This window comes from Nelumbo lutea, chromosome 7 (assembly GCF_056320005.1).
Source record: "Nelumbo lutea isolate HS-2025 chromosome 7, American lotus-T2T, whole genome shotgun sequence".
Lineage (NCBI taxonomy): Eukaryota > Viridiplantae > Streptophyta > Magnoliopsida > Proteales > Nelumbonaceae > Nelumbo > Nelumbo lutea.
In genome coordinates this window covers 34189407-34207211 of record NC_142690.1, presented here as the reverse complement: position 1 = coordinate 34207211, position 17805 = coordinate 34189407, and the positions used below count along the sequence as shown (strand labels likewise).

Here is a 17805-nt window from a genome sequence, read left to right as displayed (position 1 = left end):
AAATAGTAAAAGTATAATTTGTCAATTAGCTAGTTTAGGACAATAGTTAAACAATTAGGGTATAGTTTGTCAATTAGCTAAATAGTAGGGGTAATTTAAGAAATTTGTCTTATAAATTTATAATCATTATTTTTATTATTATTAACTTTTTAATCAATATTAATTTTTAACTTTTTAATTTTTTAATTATTACTATTAATTTTTTATCACATGTTAAATTAATTCATATTATTGATATGCATTTTGCTTAAAAACATAAAAAAATGTTACTCTTGATTGACAAGGTAGATCACTTCACATTGTGCATTTGAGATACACGAAATCAAAATATAAGGTGTGACCTAGACCACAACACCTTGTAGAACGCCTATACAAGTGTGGTGTGGTTCAAGTTACCAAATTTTGACCATAGTATATAATGCCTATTTTGATATGGCGTAGTGCGGTCTCAACCACACCATAGGTGTGATCACCCAATTTCTCGACCACATTATAGAAAACCCTCTTAATTTATGCTAGGTCCCATTTGGCATTGTTCCTCCCTATTTCTGTTCTCGAGAAAATTCCTATTGTAGAGTAAGAATTTTGTTTCCTGCTCAGGAGGAATAACCAAGGTGTTTGGCAATTTATTTGTCAGGAATAGATATCTGTTCTATAGAAACAAAAGCAATGTTTTGATAATCAATTAAATAAGTAATTATATCAAAACACTAACTAGAACAGAGGTGGAATAACCATTCGATGAAGGAGGAAACAATAGGAAGATGGAATTGAAATGGAAAATAATTTTGGAAATGGTAAACAAGAAAAATATAAAATACATTGGGTGTTACCTAGATGGATTGCTAGAAGTGATAGAAGATGAAGAAGGTGCATCCTAGTGTCATTGGTGAAAGAAGGTTGTGTGTGGAGCAAGAGATAAATGGTTATTAGACATTATTTAAAAAAATCATTTGTCTAATAAGGGGAAAAGAAGGCGATGTCAATAGAGAAAGAGGAAGAAGGAAGAAGGTGATCCGCTAGAGGTTAAGGCATATCAATCTCTTGATATTTTGATTTTTTTTTTTTTTTTGTGATTTAACTATAATACCCCATTTCATGTGAATGAGGTTGCACACATGGTCAGTTTTTTTAGACTTTGTTTGGTTTGTGAAAAGATTTGGGTGGGATGCGAAAGTGTAAAAAATTACCTTTCCATTGTTTGATTTTATACATGGGAAAATAATAGGAAAACACTATTACGAGAGAGAAGAGAGAAGAAGGTGAGGGAGAAGAGAGAAGGCGAAGATGGAGGAAGTGACAAAGAACTCCATGACTGAAGCTCCGATCTGTGTTTGCGTCGATCTAGATTCTACCATGGAGAAAACATCTTCAACGGTGGTTACCAATAACGACAGTGGTTATTAGTAGTGTTGGTGGTTACTAGCAGCGGCGGCGATTACCAGCAACAGTGGTGGTGTAGCAACGGAGGGGAAGAGGATGAAGATGAAGAAACTTAAGTTTTCTCGAGTTTTTTCCACGAAGGTCGTACGGTTTTGGTGCGACCCCGATTCCACAATTTTGAGATCTTGCATCCCACTTTTTCTCATCCCATTCCCCTATTTCCCTCAAAACAAATGAGAGAAAAATGAATATTTTTATCCCCATCTATAATTTAGAATATTTCATTTTTTTCATCCCATCCCACTTAACCAAACGGAACCTTAAATAAATGCATGGGAACAACATGTTTCTAAGTTCCATGTTCCTAAGAAATGACAAAATCTCATTCCTCGAGAACAAGTTTTCCTATTCCACATGAACATCAAGAACAAATTATTTCATGTTATTTTTGTACCAAACGTATTCTTGTTCCATAGAAACGTCAGGAACACAAAAAATGTTCCCGTGGAGCAATGCCAAATTTTTATTGATGGCTCAACAACAATGATTAGGCAATTAGAATAATTTAATATTATTTTAATCATTTAAAAACTTAATTGACTTTGGAGGTGTTGGGCTAGTCTTTCTAAGGGATCTTTCAGGCTTTTCAAAGCTCAGAAGACCTATAACGAGCTTTTCCCGTTTGGCAAACAAAAGACAAAAAGCTAAAAAGATATCCCCCCGAAAAGCTCAAGAAAGCTCAAAATTGTCCAAAATCCGGAAGCTTCATTTGAAGCTTTTGGTCTTTACGAGCTTATGGGATCTCGATAAGGGTCATTTCTTAAACCTTCATTTCACTCTCACATTCTGCTCAAAGCGCATATGCCTCCTAAATGAACGAATATCCACACCAGGTATGGAGCACTCCTTCCTTTTCTTTCTTCCTACTTTTTCTTCAGTTATTTTTTCCTTTCTTCTTTGATCTGAATCTCTATTCATACCTCTATTTTTAGATTGATCACTATGCTTCAGGATTCTCACTTTAGCATTCTTCGTGCATTTTCCTGTTCATTAAGGTTTCTAGGTTTCTAATCACCAAAGTCATCAAGCGATCGAAACTATCTTTTCATTTTACAAGATCTAATCATTGTGTGTATGGTCCAAGGTCAGAAATTAGAGTTGTCACTGGTTACCTAGAATAATCCAACTACAAAACTCGTAGTTATTAGATTTTTCAAAATTTGTTATTTTCATGTTTTATTTTATGATTCCATTGTTCATTTTGTAGACTGCATTTGAAATCAAGCAGCCACTTGATTATTCCTTTCACCAGGTATGCTGTTTCTTTTTCTTGTTTTGATACATGAAATAGTTATTATTCGAATAACCCAACAAATTAGAGTTGTCACCTCGCCTCTTCTTCTTCTCTGTGTCTTTGTGTGATGTGGATTTTACCACCATTCCTGAATTGGTGGTACAGAGTAAATGATCTTGTGAATAATTAAAGCCTTTAGGTCTCCTCAACAAAAGACAAAGCTAGACAACGAAAATAGGACTTGACCACTCCTCTAGTGAGTGAATCTGCTAGCTCATTTGTTAACTTTCTTTTCACTAAAGTGAATGGAAGAGGGGCCAGTTGCTAAAACTTTGAAAGCCAGAACAAATTGGAATGATGGGCTGTGAATTCACATTTCATGGTAATTGTATTTTTCCTTTTTTAATCAGCATGCCGTGGTAATTGTTGCAAGAAATTTTTGCATAAAATTGAAAGCCATCCAAATTGTTGAAACAACAGGAACATTTGTTTCTGTATGACTGTATCTGATTGAATTGCATATGTTTTGTCATGGTGTCGTCATCATCTCTAGACAGGAAACTCTCTAAAATTAAAACGGGAATGTTTTTAGAAAGGAACTTGAATTCATGAACAAACAAGCAATTGGTGGGCTTCCATAAAGACAATCTAGTAATAGATTGACAATCCTCCTATTGACTTCACTTATTCATAATTAACTCCCACTATTAATAGTTGTTAGATCCATTTAACTTTTGTAATTTAAATAACATCATTCTCACATAAAAAGTATATGTTGTTGACAACGTGTGTACCTAGTTAGGTGGGTGGTAAAATGTTCTCAATTTCTCATCACTATGTTGCTATTCTAACCTATTAAAAGGGAAAATTGCAGGGAGGTACCCTGTAATAAGGTTTAGTTCAGTTCTTGAGATCACAAATGGCAGGGAGGTACCTTGGTTGTAGCTTATCTAGATTCACACCAAATTGGCAGAATGTTCAGCCACAGAAAAGTATTTAATTGAAATGATTATGAGCTATTGATAGTTCTTTGCAACTATACAAATAGTTCCATTTGGTTAGTGTTCCCCCTAATGATTTTTGAATTGGTGAGGGAAAAAGAAAGTCAGGTGATAGTTCTCTGCAGCTCTACAAAATACAAGGTGTATCCACATGAGTATAATGTGGGACTTTTTTTATTTATTCAATTTCATCAATCTAAGGCTCCTTTTTTGATTTGTTCAATTTCATCAATCTAAGGATCTTTTGTGTACCTTATCTTTGCTTCAACTTATGTGTAAATGATAACAGATATGAAGGATATACAGAAAATAGACTAGAAAGGATTGTAAAGGATATACAGTATATGTATATATTCTTTGAGTAGTTAGGTTTGAGGCCCTATTTTCTTGTTTATCAACTTTAAGTTTATATCTGTAGTGGTTGTTTCTCCATTAAGAATACATATATTGTATTTGACATAAATTCATATGTGTTAGCATTTCCAGAATGTAAGGCATTAAACAACAAAGGATGACCTAATATGCTCGAGAGATGAATTTATAAGAGAAGTATTGTTGAAGCCATTCAATCAAAAGAAACAGAACATACTCTCAAGTGCTTTCATGACCTGCAACTGCATATCATCTAATGAGCTTCAACAACATGTCCCAATAACTACAGTTCACCTTTCTTGGTCATTCAGGAGGTGATTTTCACAAAAAGTTTCCATATCTAAAATAGAGCATGATCACCCACAACTACCTAGCATTTCTCCTAAATCTTCAGATTTACCTTCAGCTTGTGTTGCGAAATTGTACTTAACCTCTTCCAAGTCGAACCTCTTGGCAACATTGAAACCAATCCTGTGTAGATGCAATGACGACAGCCACCTTCCCGTGGGAGCTCTTGGATAGTGTTGATTTTGTGTAATGGTTATGATCCAGATTCAGCAATGATCTGTATTTGACTGTCTTCCAATTGAATAACCATTTTATTCGGTTTTAGTTGATTGTAAGTGGGGTTTTTGATTGAATACATGTGTGCTTAAGTGGGTATAGTTGTCCAATTTTTACTTGCAGCTTGAAATTTTAGATTCAATCCTTGACGCTTTTGGTTTAAGTGGGTTGGGATTACTTTTAGTTTTATATCTAAATCTAATTTGCTGTAATAATGATTTGTTACATGGATATTAAGGGAAATCATTTGTTTATCTATTGATTGTAGTTTTTAGGGAAATTCGAAGTTTTAAATAGACTCTTACCTGCAACTTGAAATTTCAGATCCAATCCTTAATATTTTTAGTTTAAGTGGGTTAGGATTTCTTGTAGCTTTCATATAAATCTAATTTACTTCAATGATTTGAATAGGGAAATACATGAGTGGGGCCCACTTTAATATTTTGCAAAAGTAAATATAAGTGGGACCCGCAAGTACTATTTATATGTTTGAATGTGTTACTGGGTCCTATGCATGACATTTCACATGTACGTAAGAAGGATGCACAAGTGTGTTTGTCAAGCGGTCTTTTGGTCTTTTTAGCTTTTGAAAAGATCTTTGAAAAATATTGCAATCAAACGGTCTTTGATCTTTGAAAATCTCTCTGTCAAAGTTCATCGGTCTTTTGATGTCTTGAACTTTTGGAAGATCTTCCTAAAAAGATTTGTTTAAAGCTCGTGAATATTGGTGAACTATATTAACTTTCTTTCTATAAATTATGTTGTTTTTATTATTATTTCCATGAACCATGAAATTGACTTTATTTTTGACCATTCTTTTTATAGTTTATTTTACTTTATTGACAAACTAATTAAATTTTGTATTTTGATTCTTTGAATTTGTTTATAAGTTTTTATTGTTTTACTCTTGAGTAATGAAACCGTGGTCAAATTATAAAGTATGTGTTTGAAACTATAGGCATTTATTGACTAAATGTTTGTATTTGATTTATTTGCAAAACAAAAAAAAATAATAATAAAAAAAGAAAATTTCCCCAACCATAAATAATCACATAAATAACTCCTATGTGGCAGCCTTTATTCAATAAACGTCCTTTATTCCAAACACCGCCAAATTCTACCATACGAAACAAAAGGCAACCGATATGCAGCACGCTTGCATGGCTGCCATGAAACCGCACCACCGCTGGCACTGGCATTCTCCAATTTAAAACCGAAGAAATGCTATCAAGCAGCTGCACATGATACGCACTGCTACATTAGCCCCACTCCAGAAAAAGTCATTTTTAACGTTTCATTTGTGGGCCCATATTGTCTGCAGCTGCTGCGCATCTAATGTAGCTAAACTGCTGGCTACACTTTAATCAAATGGTTTCAATTTCTTACGCTTACCCAGCCGACAATAAATCCCGACCGTCTATAATTTACCACGTGGCAACCTACAGACATTTCAGCCCTTTATTGTGAAGGGACCCATTGAATCTCCAGTCTGTAAACATTCCTGCCTTCTGCATTGTTGACAAGCGTTGGGCGGTGACCGGAAGAAGGAAATATCCCTAGCCTGCCTTAATAAATAACATATCTTCCCGTCATCACCCTTCATATGCCTCCATATTCGTAAAGATTCTAAACAAAAAGCTTAAAATCGGTTTATACACATTCTTAACTTGCGTCGCGTAACACAGAATCTTCCTATAGCGGAATAGTCTGCTTCGCATAGTCTCTTTCTATTCTCAGAGGAAGAGCAGCGAGTAACTGCGATTCAATCAATCCATAAAGAGCAAGATATCGAGCGCAGACCCACCAAATCTGGAGACGAAACGGCTAAATTTAGATAGCTTTTGTGCATATTCATTTAATGCATGCTTTGCCTTTTCAGTCCTCTTTTTGGCAAGTGGCAACAGGTGAATTTTGATCTCCGGTGACCACTCAAGTTACTAACGATACTGATCGGACGGTTGTGCTTACTCCAACTAGTTCTCTCAGGCTCGGATATCTCCCATCTTCCCTCTCTATCCGTGTATACATCTTCCCATCTTCCCTCTCTTGAGTTCTTCTGCAATCTCAACTTGATTTCTTGAATAGCTGTCTGTCTGTATTCCGTAGATCTTTGTGTTTTGTATGTTTCCACTGTGATAATTAATCATGACAAACACAATTGTCTGATTGGTTGTTCATAGTGAGACACAAAACCGGGGCTAATTTGCTTGGTGGGTCCTACTCCTACCAGACCAGACCCATTTCGATTTGAGATCAATCTGTCATCCTTTGCTTTGATTCCTTCTGCCCAAGTAATTCTGGATCTCTGGTTTTGGTTTAAGCTATACTGATCAAAATTTGAATTCTAGCAAGCTCCCAACTCATGTAGAACAATTACTGGAATTGGGCATTTTGAATCCACCCATCATTGGCCATCTTCCACCATGGCCGGAAGCGGAAGATCCAACAGGTTCAGCTCCAGAAGAGCATCCCCGAAGTGTCTTCTCATCTTCTTCCTCATACTTGTACCCATTATTGTGCTTGGTATCTTCAGCCATGGCCAGAAGATTTCTTACTTCTTCCGTCCACTCTGGGACACGCCTCCTGAGCCATTCATCCGCCTCCCCCATTACTACGCCGAGAATGTCTCAATGGAACACCTCTGCCACCTCCACGGCTGGTCCCTCCGCTCCCAGCCGCGGCGCGTCTTCGACGCCATTATCTTCAGCAATGAGCTTGACATACTTGAGATCAGATGGCACGAGCTTCTCCCTTATGTCACAAAATTCGTCATCCTAGAGTCGAACACCACTTTCACCGGCATCGCAAAGCCTCTCTTCTTCGCTCAGAACCAGGCCAGATTCAATTTTGCAGAGGAGAAGATTGTCTATGGTGTATTCTCAGGTCGGAAAGCCAGTCGCAGCTCTTACGAGGACCCTTTTATACTCGAGGGGGAGCAACGTGTAGCCATGAATGCATTACTGAAGCAGGCAGGCATCTCTAATGGCGATCTTCTTATAATGTCTGATACCGATGAAATCCCAAGTGCAAACACCATGAAACTCCTGCAATGGTGTGATGGGATCCCACCAGTTCTGCATCTTGAGCTGAGGAATTACTTGTACTCCTACGAATACCTTGTGGATTTTAGCAGCTGGCGAGCAACGAGCCATGTATTTGGGCCTAGAACACGTTACAGGCATAGCAGGCAGACTGATGTTATACTTTCTGATGCTGGCTGGCATTGCAGCTTTTGCTTTCGGCACATCAAGGAATTCGTGTTCAAGATGACTGCTTACAGCCATGCTGATCGGGTGAGGCGACGAGATTTTCTCGATTACTCAAGAATTCAGGAAATCATCTGCCGAGGCGATGATCTGTTTGATATGTTACCAGAAGAATACACCTTCAGAGAGCTGATTAAGAAGATGGGTTCGATCCCGCGATCAGTTTCTGCAATTCATCTCCCTGCTTACGTGATAAAGAATTCCGACAAGTTCAAGTTCCTTCTTCCTGGAGGATGCGTACGGTCTCCAAAGTGAGTTTTATTTTTTTCTTTTCTGGGGATTAACAACAGACTTCCCTAAAGTTGTAGGGAATTTTGGGTAACTAACTCACTTATAAATACTTTAGTTGTTTATAAAAGAAAAGCAGAAAGGCTGGTTGTTTAATTTCCCTTTTGTTCAATTTTTTCGTTACAAGCTTCAAAGCACTGGGGATTTGGAGAATTTTTAGTTCACAGAAAAATCAGAAGGGAAATTATGAGCTATAGTCTGTCTATACACTTGCTGAAACCGTCTTTGGCTCAGCTCAGTTTGGAAGGAGTACAGATACAAAAATGTACAATGCAAATACAATGTTTTGCACCGTACAAATTTGTATTTGTACCCTTTCCAAGACTGAGCCTTTGGCTATGTTTTTCCTTGGTGGTGGTCAAGTGAAAGAGCACCCGCCTATTTCGAATTTGCAGTATAAACTCTGTCATATCTCATATGGAGGACTCAAGTGAGGTAATGGGTAGGGTATCAATGGACCGGTTTTGATTTGGACTCCGTCCAAAGTCCAAATCAAAATCCATTTGGGCGGATTTGACAGACCAATAAGACATATTGAATTTGGATGGACTGGATGGACCAATATGACATATTGGATTGCACATGATAAAGATAAGAATATAGGTGTCAATGGACCAGGTTTGAGTTGAAACTAATCTAAATTAATAGGAATTTGAACAGATTGAACAGTCCCTAGACCGGTCCAAAATATTCATTGGACTGGACCGGATTGGACCAAACCTATTTATAATGGATTCACATTGGACTGGACCGAATTGGATCAAATCCATTTATAAACTCACATTGGACCAGACGGGATTAGACCAAATCCAGTCCAACTGACGCCCCTAGGGTGTGAACTGCAAACGGTATCTCAACTCAATTAAGCCTTATAGCTGATCCATCATTTAACTGATCTGTTCATCAAATCTTTGCAGTAATATCATTTACAATAGTTTGAGAGAGAAAATAAAAAACGGAGTAACCACCACATGGTCCATTATGGGCGAACTCCCATGTGGGGAGTTCGCTTCAAGTTTGGATCGGCTACCTATTGAGGGTGCCAACAATGTCCAAACCAGCCATTGCAGCTGTACAAGTACAACGGGAACATCTCCCCATCAATGACAATGGAAAATGTTCCCGATCTAATCTGTTCATGGGCCGGTGGTTGGGCTTGTCTTTCGTAAATATTTGACTGGGTTCAAGCCCTACATGTGGAAAGTCAGGCCTGAAGCCATGTTCACGTGAACATGTCTATTTTCAGAGCTCGAATCTGCCACCCACGTGATGTTCCCACATCTCTACTCACAAGACATGACAACTACGCATTGGGGATATCTTCCGATATCGAGAAATGTTCCAAATACATGATGGTAGTGTTCTATGCGTGGGTGTGGGAACTTGTGGGTAGCATATTCCAAATCCTATTCCCAATGTAAGGCTGCAGAGTGCAGCAGCCTATTGGGACAGGGTTGGTAGCATAATCCAATTGCAACTTAACCCATTCGATCTCTGTGACCAACCCCACCCATTCTATGGTCTGGTGGCAATCACACCAATGCTGGCCACACCTCATTAAAGGACGAAGATATGTTTCCAAGTCTGAGCTTCTTAACGCTTTTGAACTTTTACGATTTTCAATATTGTTGGAAGTGATGTAGATGGTATTTTCTCCTTTGGCTTAGTTTGGGAGGAGTACAAATACAAATATATAGAATGCAAAAGCTTGTATTTTGTATTATTTTGTATTATTTTGTATTTATTCTTCTTCCAAACTAAGCTTTTAGAACTTATATGATTGAAAAATGTTGAACCCTCGTAGTAAAACATAGGGAAATAGCACCTTCTATTTTTGGATGGGTGAGATTTAGTTATGGGCACCGATGGTGGAACTCTGCCACGGAGCTCTGGCACCCAACTCTCAATGTCGCTCCATTGGATTCAGATTGGATTCAAATTTCTTTGACGAGGTGCTGGAGCCGGAATCTTCACCTACAAATTTCTTTGGAAGATCTATGTCGCTCCATTGGATTCAGATTTGGTATGCTCGCTCTATTAGACCGAGTGGTCTATGGCCGTTGATATCTGTTAGACAGTTTTGTATGCCCTTAACTTCAATCAAAATGATGTACTTTATGAATTTATTGTAAATGAATAAAAATGCATATTTGATTCATGTTCCCTTGGTATGTTTTTGTGTATCCTTAAACTGAACACTTAATAAAAGTGCATATTTGATTCATGTTCACAGCTAGTGGGTCAGTCTGGGGAGACCTATCCTGACAAGGCTAACACTGTGGTGCCACCAAGTCGGTTGGAGTGGTATGTCTCAGCTGCCAGGGTGAGACCTTAGGCATATATAGTGTAGGATTAATTGATTTTTGAACTGGACCAGATTTTCAGTATTGCCTTGGACTTTGGAGATTGATGGACAAAACTAGAAAGTTACACCCGACCCCTAGACTCGATTATGATACTACACTAGGTGTCAGATTGGGCTGTCTTTGATGCACCAATCAGTGAGATCCTTAGCGGGGGTCAAAACCTGGGTATGTTGGGACAGTCTGAGAATTCATTTGAGTGGGTGATCATAGTGACAGAATCAACCCATTTGTCGGACAGATGCACTCTCACTAATGGAAACCAAGACTGCCGGTAGCCGATTTCAATCGTTGAAATTTATTTTTGCAAAATATATTTTATATGAAATATAAAAGTATATATATATATATATATATATATCATTTGAATGAGTGATCACAGTGACAGGATCAACCCCTTTGTCGGACAGATGCACTCTCACTAATGGAAACCAAGACTGCCGGTAGTCGATTTCAATCGTTGAGATTTGTTTTTGCAAAATAACACTCTCACTAAAAGCCCACTTCAAAGGATAAAGCTATATGGGTCGAACTGGGTAACCCTATTTCAGCCCATATACCTAGATAATATTAATGGTTAATATTGTGGATTTAAAATGAGCTTCCAATGGGCCTTACAGATATTTAATTGATTGGATCAATTTATCCCTGCATGAGATGTTTGGATGTGTGATGTGCTGCGTACATGGGCCATAAGTGCTTGGCCCATGATCATTCGACAGTGGCTCTTACGTACATCATGGCTGAATGCACATCATTGCCATGATGTCCCTTTTGGTCATTGGATGACTTCCCTCAGTGGTGGGCCTCACATCTCATCAAGAGGTTACGTGCGGAACCCTAGCCGATTTAAGGCCCATCGAAATCTGGCTTTATGAAAGTCAGTGGGAGACACTTTGGTTTGACCTAAATCAAACTAGGGCATAATTATTTGTTCCCTCCAGCTAATATGAGTGCAAGTGGTAGGGAGATTCATATGATGAACTCTCTAAAGGCCTTCCATCATTAGCATGAAGATGGGTCATTCAGTAATGAGAAAACGCACCAGAAAATGGGCTATCCATTTGCTGTTGGGCTTGTCTGAGTGTTTCATAAGATGATAGGGGCGTTATAGACTGATGTGGGAGGGGCTTCACCAGAAAATGGGAACTCTCTCACGGTACCTTGGCGTTCACGAATATGATGGGTAAGCACTCACTGAACAGAAAGGTTTACCTAAAAATGGCTCTGAACCTTGTCTAACAGAGGCCAAAGGGAAAACTCATATGATGAGTGGATATGATCCTTCATAGAAAGGTGGTGGGGTTATGCAGCTGAAACAGTTGGCTCCATGCACCCTATGTGATTTTCACATTTCCAGAGACAACCCGTAGTCTCCGTCACTAAGAAAGGAGGGAAATCACAGAGATGAATAAATGGAAATGGAACGAAGATTAAAATCCATATCTATGAAATGAACATGAATCAAATTAGGTTGTGGACTGATGTTTACTCTTTTATCAGAAAATGACAAACGAATCTTTTGCAAAGCTTCTTGACGACAACAAGCTTAAGGGCCCAAACTATGCCGACTGATACAAAAACCTTATGCTGGTCCTAGCTTCTGAAAAGCTGGACAAAGTGGCAAAGAATCCTGCCCCAGAACGTCCGGGTGACAGGGCTTCTAAGGCCCAAAGGAGAGACTATCAGGAATGGGAGGAGAAAAACTCCCTTACCCGGTGTTACATCATTGCCTCATTGGACAACCCAATACAGAGGCAGTTCGATCAAATCGAACTTGCCAAGGAAATATTGGACAGTCTTAGGACGATGTATGAAGAGCAGAATCGTTCTACTCGACAAAAGGTCTTGAAATAGTTCATGATTGCACAAATGTCCAAGGGCCAACAAGTTCACGACCATTGTCTTCGGATGATGGGATACATCAACGAACTGGAGGCTCTTGGATCCGGGCTGGACTTTGCGACCCAGATAGATGCTATCCTTAATTCTTGCCTCCTTTCTTTAATCCGTTCATCATGAACTATAACATGAACAAGCTGAATGTCAGTTTGCAAGAGCTCAACAATACGTTGCAAAGAGCCGAAGAACTGATTAAAAAAGATGAGCCTGTAGCTATGCTTGTTGAAGCTAGCAAGACAGGCAAGAGAAAGAGGAAGGCAAAGAAGCATCAAAAGAAAGCCACTAAGGGTAAGAAGCAGAAGAAAGACAAAGCATCAGATGCCTGTCACTTCTACAAGAAGACCGGCCATTGGAAAAGGAATTGTCTTGCCTACTTGGAATCCAAGAAAGGTAATTTCGAAACTTGTGTTATAGAAACCAATTTATTGGTAGCTTCTGCATCCTGGTGTATTGACTCTGGGGCTTCAACTCATGCGTGTAACTCACTGCAGGGGTTCAAGGTAAACAGAAGGCTGAGTGAAGGAGAAGTCACTCTCTACTTGGGGACTACTGCAACTGTTGCAGTCGCGGCCGTTGGAACCGTGGAGTTAATTTTTAGAGAAGGAAAAATTGTACTGAGAGGTTGTCTTTATGTACAAAATTTAAGGAGAAATTTGATTTCTGTCTCAAAACTGTGTGCAGAAGGTTACTCTGTCTTCTTTAGTAATACGATTACTATTAAAAGAAATAACAGATTCATCGCATACAGGGAACTAGAGAACGGTCTCTATGTTCTACATCATTCTCTAGAAACTAACATAACCGAAACTACGTCGGCTGAAATCCCCAAGAAGAGAGCCCGTGATACAGTTAATCCCACGTGTCTGTGGCATTACCGACTTGGCCACATCGGTGTTGACCGAATCACAAGGTTGGTAAAGGATAGTCCTTTAGATTTTCTAACTGTAGAAGATCTTCCCACCTGTGAGCCTTGCCTACAAGGCAAGATGACGAAACGACCATTTAACGGTAAGCCTGAAAGATGTACAGGCACACTTGACCTAATACATACTGATGTATGTGGTCCCCTGAGTGTTAGGATACGGAATCAACACGTGTATTTCATCACCTTCACAGATGATTTCTCACAATATGGTTACATGTACCTAATGAGACACAAGTCTGAATCCTTTGAAAAGTTCAAAGAGTTTAGACAAGAGGTCGAGAAATAGTTAGGGAGAGAAATTAAGGCCCCCTTCGATCAGATCGATGTGGTGAGTATCTCTCTGACGAATTTAGGGACTACTTAAAGGACAATGGGATAGTATCACAATTAGCTCCTCCTGTTACACCACAACTTAACGGTATTTCAGAGAGGAGGAATAGGACCTTATTGGATATGGTCCCGTCGCTTCTCATACACTCAGAGTTACCCACATCCTTTTGGGGTTACGCATTAGAGACTGCGATTTACATGCTGAATCGGGTTCCAACCAAATCGGTTCCGAATACTCCATATGAACTTTGGACCGGAAAGAAACCAAGTGTCAGACACTTGAAGATTTGGGGTTGTCCAGCACACATTAAAAGAACGAGTGCAGACAAGTTAGAATCCAAGACCAGCCGTTGCCTATTTGTAGGCTACCCAAAAGGCTTAGTAGGTTACCTTTTCTATGACCCAAGTGAGCAGAAAGTGTTCTGCAGTCGAAATGCACAATTCTTGGAGACCGATTACATCCTGGACACCCATCGTCAGGAAATTGTTCTTGATGAGGAGAGCTCAGGAGTAGTGGGAGATGTCCCACAAGTTCCAGGTAGTGACCAACCTAGAAGATCCACTCGGGTATCCAGGCCACCAGTCTGTTATGGTTATGACCAGGATAGTTACCTGGTGGAAACCTTCACTAGTGAGGAGGATCCCGTGACTTACGAGGAAGCTATGTTGGACATAGATTCCTAGAAGTGGGTGGAGGCCATGAGAGCAGAGATGGACTCAATGGAGACCAATGGAGTCTGGACTCTAGTAGATCCACCCTCCGGGGTAAAAGCAATTGGTTGCAAATGGATTTACAAGAGGAAGAAGGGCCCCGATGGTAGGGTTGAGACCTTCAAAGCTCGTCTGGTGGCGAAAGGGTACACTCAGAAAGAGGGCATCGATTATGAGGAAACCTTTTCGCCTGTGGCCATGCTTAAATCTATTAGGATCCTGTTAGCTGTAGCAGCATACCATGATTATGAGATTTGGCAGATGAATGTCAAAACTGCTTTCCTGAATGGAGATCTTACTGAAGATATCTATATGCAGCAACCGCAAGGCTTCATTGCTGTGGGTCAGGAAAACATGGTATGTAAACTTAATAGATCCATTTATGAACTTAAGCAAACTTCTAGAAGTTGGAACATCCGTTTTGACTCTGCTGTCAAATCGTTTGACTTCGAGCAGAATCCAGATGAACCCTGTGTTTATAGGAAGTACAGTGGAGATAAGGTTACCTTCTTGGTTCTGTATGTAGATGACATTCTACTCATTGGGAATGATGTAGGAATGTTAACTACGGTGAAAGTATGGTTTTCACAGCAATTCTCCATGAAAGATCTTGGAGAAGCCTCCTATATACTGGGTCTTCGACTCTATAGAGATAGATCGAAGCAGATAATAGGATTATCCCAATTTGCTTACATTGACAAAATAGTCAAAATATACAGTATGGAAAACTCCAAGAAAGGAAATGTTCCTTTCTGGCATGGAGTCACTCTCTCCAAGAAGATGTCTCCCAAGACTTCTGAGGAGATTGATGGCATGAGAGACATTCCCTATGCCTCTGCCGTAGGGAGCATCATGTATGCCATGCTGTGCACTCGTCCTGACATTGCTTAGACAGTGAGTGTAGTAAGCAGATTTCAGGCCAACCCAGGGTAGGAGCATTGGACTACTGTGAAAAACATACTTAAGTACCTTCGAAGGACAAAAGAGTTTTGTCTAGTATTCGATGGTAACTCACTACAGATCCAAGGGTATACAGATGCCGATTTCTAGTCGGATCCAGATTATAGAAAGTCTACATCCAGATATGTTTTCACGATAGGATTGTGTGCTGTTTGTTGGAAAAGCAGCAAACAGGGGTCCACTGCAGACTCCACGACCGAGGCCGAGTACATTGCCGCAAGTGAGGCTGCCAAAGAAGCCGTGTGGATGAAGAAGTTCGTTCACGAGTTGGGAGTAGTTCCGTCCAACACATCACCCATCCCATTGTTGTGTGACAATAATGGAGCTATTGCTCAGGCTAAGGAGTCATGAGCCCACTCGAAGTCAAAGCACATCGAGAGGAAGTACCATGTACTAAGGGAGATTGTTGGTAGAGGGGACGTCCTGATTCAGAAGGTAGCGTCAACGAAAAATGTAGCAGACCCATTGACAAAGCCACTATCACAGAAAGTGTTTGAGAAATACGTGGAAAGCATGGGACTTCGGCTAGTACCTGATTGGACCTAAGTGCAAGTGGGAGCTATTAGATAGTTTTTTATGTCCTTAGCTTCAATCAAAATGATGTACTTTATGAGTTTATTGTAAATGAATAAAAATGCATATTTGATTCATGTTCCCTTGGTATGTTTCTGTGTAATACCCTTAAACTGGACACTTAATGAGACTCGTGTTAGTTTAGAATGTTCACAGCCAGTGGGTCGGTCTGAGGAGACCTATCCTGACAAGGCTGACACTGTGGTGCCACCAAGTCGGTTGGGGTGGCCTGTCGTAGCTGCTAGGGTGAGACCCTAGGCACATATAGTGTAGGATTAATTGAATCTTTGATCTGGACTAGATTTCCAGTATTTCCTTGGACCTTGGAGATTGATGGAAAAAACTGGAAAGTTACACCCGACCCCTAGACTCGATTTTGGTACTACACTAGGTGTCAGATTGGGCTGTCTTTGATGTATCAATCAGTGAGATCCTTAGCGGGGGTCAAAACCTGGGTATGTTGGGACAGTCTGAGAATTCATCTGAGTGGGTGATCATAGTGACATGATCAACCCCTTTGTCGGACAAAGGTAACGATCGAGGATGCACTCTCATTAATGGAAACCAAGACTGCTGGCAGCCGATTTCAATCATTGAGATTTGTTTTTGCAAAATATATTTTATATGAAATATATCCTATATGTGATGGATATTCTATCCCTTCAATATCATCCTCGACGTGTAGGACCATACATAGGTCAACAGAAATAACCACATAATTGATGGCATATTTGTTTTATGTGGACTAACATGCACACACTATCAATACCCTCTTTTTTATTATTATTATTATCATTGTTATTGTTTTATTATGAAACAAAATTTTGTTTTTGGTTTATCTCTTTTGAATTTGTCCACTAAAAATAGTTATTGGTTGTGAAAAAGTCTCAATTGTAGGGACATGTGTCTCATCCTAAGGAGGAGGAAGTCCCTAATGTTTTTAGAGGAAAAACAATGAGGAAGTTTCTAATGTTTTTAGAGGAAAAACAATGAGGAAGTCCCTAATGTTTTTAGAGGAAAAATAGGACTTCTCCCTATTATTGTAGAGCACCCATTGTATTATATGAGTGTTCTTTTGGATTAATTAATGCTCCTAGAACTTTCATGAGATTTATGATTAAGGTACTTCGTCATTTTATTGGTAAGTTTTTTTGGTTTTTTTTTTAATTCTTTGATGACGTTCTTATATACAACCATACTCCTAATAATCATCTTGACCATCTTCATCAAGTGATGGGTCTTATTCCAAGAAAATCTCTACATCAACTTAAATAAATACTCTTTTATGGCACATAGTGTTTTCTTTTTAGGATTTGCTATATCTTTTAAAGGTGTCAAGGTTGATCATAACAAGGTGAAAGCTATACTTGACTGGTCCATCCCCACTAACATCCACGAAGTGAGAAGCTTTCATGGATTAACTACTTTTATTTATTCTTTTACAAACATTCTATAACAAACTTCAACACTATTATGACACCAACTATAAAAGCTACGAAAAAGGGGGAATTTATTTGGTGCAAGGCTGCAACTAAAGCCTATGATATTATTAAGCAAAGGATGACTAAGACCCTGTGTTACAACTACCTATCTTTTCCAAAATATTTTAAGGTGTTTTGTGAAGCGTCCCAAATTGGAATAGGTGGTGTGCTTATGTGAAAAGGACATCCTATGTTTTTTAATAATGAAATTAAACAAAAAATACTGAACATATGACAATGAATTCTATGTTGTTGTGCAATGTCTTCAACATTGGCATCATAATTTAATTCCCTAAGATTTTGTTTTATATTTAGATCATCAAACAATCAAATATCTCAACACATTAGAAGCATCATAGTAGTCATAAAAATGGGCTAAATTCTTAGTAGAA

General features: G+C 39.0%; 1 protein-coding gene and 1 long non-coding RNA gene across 3 annotated transcripts; both read left to right on the top strand.

The window, feature by feature from the left end:
• Window positions 1–2141: 2141 nt before the first annotated feature.
• Window positions 2142–4724, top strand: LOC148846046 (uncharacterized). Of its 2 annotated transcripts, none has more exons than XR_016101753.1 (4): window positions 2142–2276; window positions 2439–2527; window positions 2651–2695; window positions 4165–4724. It is a non-coding gene; the product is annotated as an uncharacterized LOC148846046 (long non-coding RNA). The 2 variants fall into 2 exon arrangements; XR_016101752.1 differs by having other exon boundaries at window positions 2153–2276; window positions 4156–4724.
• Window positions 4725–6484: 1760 nt separating this feature from the next.
• On the top strand, window positions 6485–8264 carry LOC148846045 (beta-1,4-N-acetylglucosaminyltransferase family protein). The gene has a single exon (XM_088953447.1). The coding sequence runs from the start codon at window positions 7038–7040 to the stop codon at window positions 8133–8135; it is 1098 nt and encodes a 365-aa protein (XP_088809573.1). The 5' UTR covers window positions 6485–7037; the 3' UTR covers window positions 8136–8264.
• The last annotated feature ends 9541 nt before the right edge of the window (window positions 8265–17805 follow it).